At 38.6% G+C, this 13159-nt stretch overlaps 1 protein-coding gene across 2 annotated transcripts in view; it reads right to left on the bottom strand.

Moving 5' to 3' along the window:
- ZWILCH (zwilch kinetochore protein) overlaps positions 1-12997 on the bottom strand; it is a 36901-nt gene extending 23904 nt beyond the window's left edge. The window contains exons 1-8 of one of the 2 annotated variants that reach the window (XM_049905252.1): positions 12762-12997; positions 8718-8769; positions 7605-7700; positions 4498-4616; positions 3867-4066; positions 3259-3329; positions 2815-2970; positions 1462-1533 (exon numbers count right to left, since the gene is read on the bottom strand). In XM_049905252.1, coding sequence (XP_049761209.1) covers positions 1462-1533; positions 2815-2970; positions 3259-3329; positions 3867-4066; positions 4498-4616; positions 7605-7700; positions 8718-8769; positions 12762-12814 — 819 coding nt within the window. In that variant the 5' untranslated portion in view covers positions 12815-12997. Of the gene's footprint in view, positions 1-1461; positions 1534-2814; positions 2971-3258; positions 3330-3866; positions 4067-4497; positions 4617-7604; positions 7701-8717; positions 8770-12761 lie in introns of those variants that run through there. The other variant, XM_049905253.1, reaches the window with a different exon arrangement.
- Between the last annotated feature and the right edge of the window lie 162 nt (positions 12998-13159).

The raw sequence follows: 13159 nt of genomic DNA, 5'->3' as shown, positions 1-13159 counted from the left end.
CGCGCACGTGCAAGCGCATGTGTAGTACATGTGGAATAAAAGAAAAGAAAAAATCCCGCCCATTTACACAGGCGATTGAACTCAGAGAGACCAGAGCCAGGTGCACATCTAAGATTTTGTGAATTTCTGAGGGAGACTATAAGAGAGCATGGACTTTTGAGTCAGGCAGACAGACATACATTTGAATCCCAGCTCTTCCAGGTGCTAGTTGTTGTCAACCACAAGATACCACTTCACCCCACCAGAATGACTATCATCAAAAAGACAGATAATATCAAGTAAGGGGAAGAATGGAGAAGAACTGGAGTCCTCATACATTGCTGATGGGAATGTAGAGCGGCACAGCCACTTTGGAAAACAGTCTGATGGTTCTTCAAAAATTTGAACATAGAGTTACCACATGACCCAGCAATTCCACTCTTAGGTATATACCCAAGAAATGTAAAAAGATATGTCCACACAAAAACTTGTATATAAATGTTCATAGCAGTACTATCCTCAATAGCCAAAAGATAGAAACAAACAATCCCAGTGTCCATCAGCTAAAGAATGGATAAACACACGTGGTATATTCATACAACGGAATATTATTCAGCGATAAAAAGGAATGAAGTTCTGATACATGCTCCAACACGGATGAACCTTGAAAACATTATGCTGAGTGAAAGAAGCTAGTGACAAAAGACCACATATTATATGACTTAATTTATATGAAATGTCCAGAATAGACAAAAAGTAGATTAGTGGTTGTCAGGGGCTGAGGGGTGGGCGGGGCAGAACGACTGCTAATGGGTAACAGCATTTCTGTCTGGAGTGATGAAAATGCTCTAAAATTCATTGTGGTGATAGTTGTACAATTTTGTAAATACACTAAAAACCATTAAATTGCAGATTTAAAGCAGATGAATTTTATGGGATATAATTTATATCTCAATAGAGCTGTTTAAAAAAAAAAAAAAGAAAGAAAGAAGTAGAGCACTAGCTGGGTCATAACTGGCTTGGTATGCCAGGCTAAAGCATTTGGAATTTCTAAATGAGGCACCCTCTTGAGATTCAATTTGTAGAGTGGAGCTAAAATTACTGAAACATAAAATCTTGAAAAACATGCTCACTAATCTTTAGTTTCAATCAAAATCCCAGTTATTAACAGGCAGGCTGCATATATATTTGGGAATAAATTGGCAGCTGACCCATCTAGAAAGAGAGGAATCTCTTATACGAATAAAAACCAAACACTACAGCAGAAAAGTTAGATTAACTCTCTAACTAAGGTTGCTTTTAACAAGGTTGCTTTTAATTGTAGGACAACTACCACATATTAAAATCAAAGTACCCAAATTGCCAAGAGTATCATTAGAACAAATTCTGAAGAACACAAAACTAAATAAAAATTATATCTGCAAACATTTTTATGAAAACATGAAATTTAATGGAAACTAAAAATTCCAGAAGGATACTCACGAGGAGAAATTTCAGTTGTCTGTGAAGATTATTCAAAGGACTTCTTGACTCTCCAGATTCCACTTTAATATTCTAAAAAGTTCCCAAAGTATGTCAGTTCCCACCGGTAATCCCATGATGATTACAATTACTTATCACACATTAAAAATATATTCTATAAGGTGACAATGAATTGAAAAATTAAGGCAGTACCTCATTTAGAACATCTTTCCAGAGTTTCTGTAGATCCTGCCCCATCCTGCTACAGTAACCTACATTCAGGCCACCATCCCCCTTCCCCACACCACAAAACAATTGTACCTACACAGACCAAATGCTCTTCTCACAGGCACTCCTGTCCTTTACCACTGAAGTCCCAGAGGACATGGTAGAAGAAACATAAATAATCTCAAGACTCTACGATAAATTCAGCATTATCACACACCAAAAATAAAATCGCCCACATAATTCTATTTATCAGACTCCTCCTTTCCGCTATACCAATGGTGTGTGGTGCTAGCCAGAGATCCAAGTTTTAGAAACCTAAGATCTTAAAGAAAAAAAAAAAGGAATAAATGCCAACGTTATGTAAACTCCAATTACAGGGGAGAAAACAGCAAAAAGAATATACTTATCCATAATCCCACCACCCTGAGGGAACCACTGTTAACAGTAGCATGTTTCTACCCAGGCTTCTTTCTATACATTTTTTAAAAATATAGTTGAGATCCTACTGTATATGCAATTTTAGTTTTTTTTTTTTTGCTTAATAATAAGCATTTCCTATTACTACTTAAGACACCTTAAAACATGATTTTTAAAGACTCTATAAAATTTCAACACATGAAAATCTATCTAACCACTTCCCTAATATTGAACATTCAGGTTTAATTTTAATACTTTTGAATCATAGCCATATCACTGTACTGAACATCTTTGTACATAAATTTTTGTTGGCAATTCTGATGTATTTCTTAAGACAGATTCCTAGGAATGTAAATATAAGGTGGAAGGGCATAAAATATTATTAAGATCTTTGATGCACTGCCAATATCTGCACTCTTTTAAGAATAGCAGAGATGGTAAATCACTTGGACGTTTCCACTTGATTCCCCATTTGAGAGACTTTACTAATCACTGGAAGACTTTTAAGTTACAGAATTACAGGGCTGTGGGCAACTGATAGTTCAGATCACCCAACAAAACCTCCCCCGGCTGCCTTGATGAGACTTCAGAGGCAAACCAAGCCGTTCCGGCTGCCCAGCATTACGCCCGGGGAATATGGGGCTGGAAACGTGCAGCACCAAGCTACAAGCAAGAGGATGGTCAGTTAGTAGCTCATTAACCCAACGAAGAAACAGGCTCTGCTCCTACCAGAGTTGCAGTTGAGGAGAGTGGAGGGATTTCAAGAATTTCATCCACAGGACTCCAAGAAATATCCAAAGAGATTGTTGTTTGCGATGTGGAGGCTGTGTCGTCCAAGGCAGTAGACTTAAAGAGCTCATACTGGGCAAAACCCCTGGTTGTTACCTGAAAAGTGCATCCGGCAGACGGTTCAGAGATGCTTTCCTGCAGTCAAAACTCCTTATCAAAAACGACTTTGTTTTTGTCCCAGAAGAAGACAAAGCACCATACTTATATGGGAAAATAAGACAGACACTTTTAACCACAAAGATTAATTAGCTAAAAGGCAAGAAAGTGTACGTTTTAATTTTAGTCATGATCTGATATAAACATTTTGATACAGAAAAATATCTAGTTATATTAAAAACTAGGAGTGAAAAATCCCTTAAACTAGAAGGGCAGGTCAATACTCACAGCAGACAAATGATGTCTTTTCTTGTGTGAATTTTTTAGGTTTTCAAGATGTACAGAATAATGTTTATCAGCTATAGGGCATAAAAAAAAGAAAGAAAACAAAAGGTACGATTCAAAGTTATGCTGTTAGAGGGAGCTAAAAAATTCCAATCCCTCAAATTCTGAGAGTACTGTAACTCAGCACTAATGAAGTGTTGAAATTAAATTTTAAATGACAGATTAATGAAATGTTTATAAAAGAATGAAAGTGGAACACAGGTCAATAGTACAACTAAAAATGTCATTAAATGTCCATGAGACAGAACTGTGTTATCATTATATTCAGTTTTTATCCTCCAATGAGAATTAAAAAAAAATACACACGTACGAATCAAATGAAACCCACACAAAACAGGCATAAACTCCTTCCCAGACGTGCGGAGATCTGTTTCTGGTGTTTGTGGAATACCTCCTACATGCTACAAGTTACAAACCGGAGTAGATTCATGGTTTACGCACATTCCACTGTTTGCACTTCCCTCTTAACGATACCAATTTTCAGTAAAAATCATCAAACAATAACTATCTCAAAAAAGTATACATATACAAAAGTAAGAGTGAGAGCTCACCTTTACAGCTGACCACATATAAGACAATGCCTGTAATGCTGTCATTTGTAGTGATGAGCTCAGCTCCTAGCCAACAGGTACCTTCAGGATCTGAACTGTCACATCTTATCCAAAGGGGAGGAAGGGCAGTAATTGGACGATTAATCTTCAAATGGGTCATATTAGGATTGTGAGCCATGGTGTAAAGTCCAATTAACTGCCTTGAAAACATGAAGAAAAAGAATAAATTATACATAGAGATCACTATTAAGCAATTATATACAATTAATCAAGAGTTTCCTTTTCCAAACATATCATGAAGGGTCCCACGAAAACAGAAATCTGGGAATTAAGTGGCAACATGCATATAAATATTTCACCCAGCAAAGAGGTGGAAGCAGGGCACACCAGGCCGAAGACACACACAGCAGAAGTGACAGTGTGACAGGCTCTGAGCTACCACAAGCCAGTAGTTCAACATGGCAAGGATAAGAGTAGGGTGCAAAGGAGGGAAGGAGAGAAGAAGTGGAAGGAAGGGGAAGAGAGAGAGAGAAAGATCTGGATTAGATAGATATTCTTTCCAATGTTTATAAGAATGCTTCAGTGTAAATCCCACTCTCAACCCTTACCCTTGTGCTAAGAAAAAACTTACCTTGCTCTCCCCACTGGTAAAGGAAGCGGTCCAACATTCTCGCCAGTAGAGAAATCAGAAATGGCAGTTTCTTCAGACTGTATTTCTTCAACGTAATTGGTTTCTTCCTTTTCTAAAGGCTTTGAAAATGTTTTGGAATTATTTAACCAGATAAGGACCACTTAAGATAGGTACCAATTCTTTGCTATGCTACGGGATAACTAAAAATACATTATGTACTGATTTCGAGTCCCTTAATCACAAAAATGTATTGGGTTATAGCTAGAAATCACAGCCACATGCTAGTTTGATACCAATAAATCTTGCCACCAGAAGTATTTCCACTGTCGATGAAAAGACACTTATCTAGGTTACTGGTAAAAAAAAGAAAAAAGGCCTCTAATATCATTAGAAAAGGAAGCACTCCAACACACACAAAGCACCAAGCTAAAGATAAAATACCAAAAGAAGCCCATAGATTTTGCGAGATTTTCACTCCCAAAACGTGAAGATCTTCTTTCTGGGCTAGGACCTTAGGTCCACGGCCCTTACTCCTTCTATCTGCTCCTCTTAGCAATGGGCTATCAACCCCATGGTATACCAGGTCTCATTTGTATTACAGGATTGCTATATCTACATGTTTACAAAATAAATAGCTCACCCTTGCCAATAATAAAAATCACTGCAAGAGTTAACATTTCCTGAGCATTACCATGTACTATGCACTGTTCTAAGTTCTCATTTATTCCTCATAAAAACCCTGAGAGAGATACTATTATTATCCTTGTTGTACAGATGGAAAAACTCGTAGCACACAGCTAAATAACAAAACCACAGAGTTGTCAAGTGGCAAAGCCAACACGTGAACCTAGTTTGATTTTAAAACTCAAGTTCTTATTCAGTGAGCTGTTCTCGAAGCAAACTACTCTGCCAACTTAATAAATATCATACCTAAACATTTCTTCAACTGTGACTTTTTTTTTGACCAAATTGTAGATTTCACCCCTTTCCAGGCCTGGCTTTCCAAACAGTTCCCAGAATTAGGGTTACTGAAGAAATGTTCTATTTTTTCCCACTATTTTACTTTTTAATATCCCATCTACCTAAAACTCACGCTTTAAACTCTATTGACCTAAATAAATAAGAGGCCATTTTAACTGTTCCCCCTACAAAACTGCCATGGCTTCACTTCATTCCAGGTGATCCTCACAGCTCCATGCTGTAGACTCCCCAGTCCCCTAACTCAGGTTTTCACAAACTCCCTCTGCTCATCTTTATCTTTTTCTAGATAACCCACCTTCATCTGACCACCTTAATTTTTCCAGCTTTTGCTCTATATACATTTCCCCTTCTCCCCATAACAAAGCCTGAATTCAACTACAAAGTTTGTCTATAATTTGCCAACATCTGTCCACTACGGGTAAGCAGTAACAACGCTCCTTCATAAACACAGAAGATGAGTAACATTGCTCCTCTCCTCAGACGAAGTTTTCATGTGAGTATGTGTGTGTATATTTCAAATAGAGTTATCTGTCCATTCATCACAGCGCTCATACAGGCAGCATGAGGACTCTAAGGCAGCCGGGTTTCTTCCCAAGGGACCACCCCACTTTCTCACATCAGAGCCTCTCCCTATCTACTCCAGGACAAAAAGTAACAAAGGAATGAGTCCTGGCCCCAAACAGCCCAGTAAAAATCACCACCACTGCTATGCCAAAACAGTTATCATAATTAAAACAAAAAAGGTAAGGTTATAATTATAAAATAAGGTACAAAAATAAGATGTTACCTACAAGAAAAAGTAAAATATCAGTAGTTATAGCTACTTATGCTGTGCTATCCGATACGATAGCCACTAGCCACATGTGGCTGTTGAGCACTTGAAACTGGCTAGTCCAAAGTGAGATGTAAGTGTAAAATACACACTGGATTTTGAAGACAGAGGATGAAAAATGAATTTAAAATATCTCATTAATAATTTTCATAGTAATTACATGTTGAGATGATAATCTTAGGTATACAGAATTAAATTAAAAAACATTATTAAGATTAATAATACTGCAAATAATACCCCAAATTATGTTTGGGTGTGATACATCCTTAAAATGGACTAAAAACCCAAAACCACATCCACTGCCATCCAGTCAATTCTGATTCATAGCAACCCTATAGGACAGAGTAAAACTACCCTATAGGGTTTCCAAGGAGCTGCCGGTGGATTCAAACTGCTGACCTTTTGGTTAGCAGCTGAGCTCTTAACCACTGTGTCACCAGGGCTCCATACCACGGAATACTGCTCAACAACAAAAAGAACACTGACATCTGCAACAACCTAGATGAATCTCAAAGACATCATGCTGAATGAAAAAATCCAGTCTCAAAAAGTTATACACTGTGTGATTCCATTTATAGGGCATTTTTTTTTTTTATTGTGCTTTAAGTGAAAGTTTACAAATCAAGTCAGTCTCTCATAGAAAAATTTATACACACCTTGCTATATACTCCTAATTGCTCTCCCCCTAATGAGACAGAATTCTCCTTCCCTCCACTCTCTCTTTCTGTGTCCATTTGGCCAGCTTCTCATCCCCTCTGCCCTCTCATCTTCCCTCCAGACAGCAGATGCCAACACAGTCTCATGTGTTATATGACATCCTTGATAAGAAAAAAACTACAACACAGAAGAGATCGGCAGTTGCGGCAAAGTATGATTATAGGGACAGCACAAGAGAATTTTGGGGGGTAATGGAACTGTTCTGAATCCTGATTGTGGTGGTGGTTACCAGACTCTATATATGTGTTAAAACACATAAAACCAGACAGCAAACTTTTAAAATCAATTTTAAATTAAAAAAAAAAAAAAAGTGTATTTCTTCTTATATTCTTTAAAGAGGCTACTAAAAAAATTTGAAATTCCATATGTGGTTCATATTATATTTGTATGACAGTGCTTTATTTATTCCTAACACCACTGTCTAATACAAATATAATGTGAACCACATATGGAATTTTATCCACTTTTCACTGAAATGCTAATTAAAAAAAAAATTGGGTACATTTAAGATTATTCCCAAGGAATCAAATTTGGTCACCCAGGAGTAAACAACCACGAAAGCTGAAGTACTCCTTACCACTTTTTCCATGATGAATGCTGTGTCATTTTCATTTAAAATATTCTTCAGAGGGTCTGGCTGACCTTTGCTGATCAACTGCACTTGAACATCAGCCTGTTAAAGATCATGTCGAGCAATGTTATACATACATGTACATGACTGTACAAATGTTATACAAACACATACATATCTGTACAAATGTTTAAACATAGAAAGGCCAGCTCTACACAGTTGACTGCAAAAGAGAATTCGAGTGAGACATAATGTTTTATCCTTTGCCCATGCTGTTCCTCCTGTTTAGAAGATCTCGCTTTTATATCTATACTCCATCCATGTTTCAAGGCCCACCTGAAGTGCAGCCTGCCTTGTGAAGGCTTCCTTTGATCCAAATCACACCGACATAACCGTTTCTCTAATCACACTGCGTTTAGCACAAATTTAGCACTATACTAAACACCAGCCTTTCTTCTGCTTATATTATGAAAGTTAGAACTTTAAATATACCAGTTTATAGAAATTGTATATATTTCTTCCATTACAGTTACAATACACATTCATTGTAGAAGAATTTGGAAGTAAAGGTAATGAAAATAGATTTTAAAAAAATCCCCTGTAATTCTACTACCCAAGGACAATCACTATTGCTATTAGCCTGGTTGGTGCATATTCTTCCAGGCCTTTTTCAGGCATGTAAATAAACCCACCTAAACAGAAATATACCTATTACTTAGATATCTGCTAGTTAGGGTTTTTATAGCAACAGGATATTCTAATAGCCTGCTACCATGAACCTCTTTCCATGTCATCATCCTTTGGCTAATACCATGGCTCTACCATCACATGACGAATTACATATAAGGACAAAAAAACAGATTTGTGGTTGCTAGGGACTGGGAGTGAAAGACAGCTAACTACAAAGTCCACAAGGACATTTCTGGAAGTAACAGAAATGTGCTGTATCTTATTGTGGAGGTGGTTACACGACTGAATGCAGACGTGCAAACTCACAGAACTGTACCCTAAAAGGGTAAATTTACAGTATGTAAATTAACCTCAGTAAGCCTGACTTTTAAAAATCCACAATTTTAGGATTATTGAGTTTTGCTTAAAAATCAAATAAATTGCTTATACCTCATAAACAAATGGGTCTTTGCAGATTCCTTTCTTTTCTTCATCAAATCCCCTGAAATGCAAAACCACATGTGAAAAATAGAGCTACAATATCTGTTCCATTATTGAAATTCAAGAATAAGGCATCACTTTATCTCTGGTAACACCAGAGGGAAAAGCAAAACAAAGTATTCTGGTACTAATGGCGGCCCTAAGGCATAGCTGGAGAGAGGGAAAAAACAGAATGAGTATTAGGAGAATACACAGGAAATTAAAAGAAGAGAAAGAGATACCTATAGTAGAGATTAATAACCTGCTGCCTGCAACTGGGTACAACTGCTTTTCAGAGGCATCGAGAAATTATGTAGGTTGTCTGCTTCTGCTCTTGTTTCTTTTCACATACATCACCAGTTAATATTAAAATGTAATTTACCTGAGACCAGAAGAACTACATAGTGCCCTGCTACTACTGACTGTTCTGACCAGGGACACAGTAGGAGGTCTCAGGTAGAATGGGAGAAAAATGTAGAACAAAATTCAAATTCCTAAAAAAGGCCAGACTTACTGGACCAATAGAGACTAGAGGAACCCCCAAGACTATCACCCTAAGATACCCTTTGAACTTGGAACTGACGCCTTTCCTGGAGGTCACTTTTTAGCCAAATAGTAGACTGGCTTATTAAATAAATATCACCTGTGAGTAATGTGCTCCCTTAAATAATCAACTATATGAGACCAAACAGTCAACATCTACCCAAAAGTGGAGATGAGAAAGAAGGCAAGAAGGGGAAGGGAATCTAGATCAATGGAAACAGAACAAAATGAAAATAATGAGAATGCTGACACATTGTGAAAAATGTAACCAATGTCTCCGAACAATTCATATAAAAATTGTTAAAGGGGAAACTAATTTGCTGTGTAAACTTTCACCCCAAAACACATTTTTTTTTAAATGTAATTTACCATATCACTTCTGGAAAGTAAAAATGATTGGAATCTGATCTGCCACTGAATTAACAGGTAACCAGAGCCAAGTATTTAAGGGTTCTAGGCCCTTCATTTCTAGGCTAACATAGAGGTGTCATTCCTCCCTCTATTTTTATGAGCTGTTCCTAAAAAATTAGCAATCAGATTATGTGGAACAAGCAATTCCCTTTCAAAAACATGAACACAAACTAGAATATCATTTGGTAGTTATCATTTAATTTAAGACAGTTTTTAAACAGTGATCCCAAAGCACATAAACTACAAACTGTTAATATACCAAAATGCACATCGGCCTGGTCTATGCTTTCAGAGAGAAAAGAATCTTTAGAGTCCTGAAGGAACCCGATGGAACTATTTCAGGATACCATCTCTATCTATCTGATCTAATAAATGACCTACGGAAATAGAAGACAGGAGAGCTAGGCCTGTGACTGATTCACTTTTGCCATACTGAGCAAACGTGTGACTTATTCTTAAAGATGTTTGCCTTTTACGGATAACTTAGCGATGTTATTCATGCAGTCATTCAACAACCGCTTCTCAAGCGTGTGTATTATAGGCCAGGCACTCTCCCCAGATACTGGGGATATACAACAAAAGCACAGCCCCTGGTTTACAGTCTTGACTGGAGTCCCACAAGCAAACCAACAATTAGGATGCAGGGTGATGAGTACTTCAACAGAGATCAGCAGGCTGTCATGGTGGCAAGTCAGAAGAAGAGATTTAACTATAGGGCTTGAACTTTATCCTGAAAGCCAAGATTTTAAATGGGAAAGATCTCAACGACAGGAATGCAGAAGGTATAAACCTGGAAGCCAGGGAATTAGTTGTGAATAATTTGTAGTACTCCAGAGAAGTGATAATGGCCCAATCAAAAACAGTAGGGAGGGAGGGTGAACAAATGGACTTGGTGACTGACTAGATGACATAAAAAAAAAAAAAAAAAAAAACTAGTGTAAAAGAGGAAGAAGTGAGTCTTGGGTTTGGAACTCACACCTCAGAGAGGGAATTTGGGAGTAGTATGTCAGGTGGAAATCAGGGGGAGAATTAGTTCTGTACATACTAAGTTTGATGCCATATAAAAATATGCAATAAGCAACTGGATACTCAAGCACTGTGGAGGATGCAAGAGAAGACAGAGGCTTTTGGTGCTTACAAGTGGGAAGGAAGACTAATACCCATGTAATAACTGAGAAATACAAGAGTCTTTATAAATTAAGTTATACGGTAGCATCAATAGGGGACTGATTAAGTAAAACAGCCATTAAATGAAATATAGCCATTAAAAACAATGAGCTATGTGTTTAGTGCTTCTGATCTACCTACTAGTTTGTTGTGTAGTGCCTGGGATCTTAAAAGCTTCTAAGTAGCCATCCAGGGCAGGACAATTGGGTCTCTATTCACCAGGAGCAACAGGTGAGCAAAGAGTCAGGAACAGGAGGAGGATATGGAATGTGTGGCTAATTGCCTCCACGAACAACTGCCTTTCTGATGAGACCAGAAGAACAGGATGGTGCCTGGATACCATTACTAAACACTCTGATCAAAGATTCTATAGAAGAATCCTGATCAAAAGGGGGAAAATGCAGAAAAATTTCATATTCTGATCAACTCCAGATGTTCTGGAGCCATCGGGGATGGATGAACTACTGCCCTGAGATAATCTTTAAAGCTTAAACCAAAAATATCCCCCTGAAGTCTTATTAAAACCGAACAGTAGTTTAGCTTAACTAGTTAAAAATGTCTGCCTTGAGCACTATGCTCTTTTAAGAACTATGTATATGGGATCAATGTAACAATAGCAACTGGAAAGATTAGATAGGAATCTTAGGGGGTAGTGAGTTTATGTTAATGGGAGAGAAACAACTCAGAACAGTGAGAGTGGTTGCACAACCCGAAGAATGTAATCAATGTCACTGAACTGCACCTGTAGAAACTGCCGAATTGGTGTATGTCTTGCCTCGTATATTCTCACCGAAAACAACAACAAAATGATATTTATAAGCTCTCATACTGAAAGATATCCAAGACGTTGTTTAAAAAAAAAAAAGTGCTATCTCTATAATATTCAACAGTTTTACAACATTATTGCTTTTGAGAGCAAACAAAGCAATAAAGGTAAACAATGACAAAGTACAGCATTTAGAAATGCATTAAATCAGTAGTTCTCAGTGTGGTCTCAGGAAGCAGCAATCAGTTTCACCCGAATTTGTTAGAAAGGCAAATTCTTTGCTCCCCCAGCCCCCGCTCCCCCCCGCCCCAAAGAAAAACAAACCCGTTGCGGTGAAGTCAATTTCCACTCACAGCCACCCTAGAGGACAGATTAGAGCTCCTTCCTAGGTTTCCAAGGAGCGGCTGGTGGATTGGAACTGCTGATCTTTTGGCTAGCAGCCGAGCTGTTAACCCTGCCACCAGGGTTCCAGCCTACTAAATCAGAAACCTTGGAGAAGGGGCCCAGCAATCTGTGTTCTGACAAGCCCTCCAGGTGATTCTGAGACATCTCAAATTTGAGAACCACTGGATTAAAGTATTTTTACGTAGCATATAGAACTTGCTTCACTCTAAGAATAAATTTTGAAGCACAGTGAAGTAAAGGCGCTTTTTTAAAGCCCACACACCACCGCGTTAACTTTACAATTGTAGTTCATCTGGTAACTATCTTGAATAGGCTACATAGCCCTACGTTTAAACAGGTGAAGGATCTAGTTTTCCATCTCCCGGGGCGTTCCTCTACTTTATCACAAGTTGTGCGCATCCTCAAAATGAATAAACCCCTCTTAGAAAACCTGTCGTCTTCCACCTCGTTTGAAAACGTAAATTTTCTCCTAAACGAGATGGCAAACAAGCCCCTAAGGATCAACCCGACATTAGAGCTCCTGACAGGACCGGAGCCTAAGGCCGGCCTCTCCCCATCTCCCGGACCCCAGGAAAGCTGACTGAGTTCACAACATACGCGCCGCGAGAACTGGCAAAGCTCTCACTCCCAAGCCTGTGGCAAAAGGTTTGAGGAGAAACCCAGTTGCCCAGGAGGAGAAGTGCCGTTCTCAACACTGGCCAAGAGCAGGGGCTACGACTCACTTCAGGAGGCGAGCGTACAACTCCTCAGCCGCTTGGTTTAGCCCGGACCACATCCTTCCCGGCTCTCAGCGCGGGTACCAGAGCGACCAACTGAAGTGCGCGCCCAAGCCGCCAACATCCGGGGTCGTGACACCGCCCCGCCGGGACTACTTTCCCCCTCCAACAAGTTCGGTTTGCCCACAGAGTTGGATTTTTGTTTTGGTACGTACAGTGATTTTCCCTATTCCAATAATCAGTCATTCTTGTCAGAAAAAAAAAATTAAATAAGTGTAGTAGTTGCGGGGAAAGACACTTCGCCTAGCGAGATTTGGCCACGCCCCCTTATGGATTAGTCCGCGAAAAGGAGTCCCTCCTTTCTAAGCACTATTGTGGGCTTCAGAAGACAATAGTAACATAAC

The sequence above is a fragment of the Elephas maximus genome, chromosome 13 (assembly GCF_024166365.1).
Source record: "Elephas maximus indicus isolate mEleMax1 chromosome 13, mEleMax1 primary haplotype, whole genome shotgun sequence".
Classification (NCBI taxonomy): domain Eukaryota; kingdom Metazoa; phylum Chordata; class Mammalia; order Proboscidea; family Elephantidae; genus Elephas; species Elephas maximus.
This window is presented reverse-complemented; position numbering and strand designations above follow the sequence as displayed.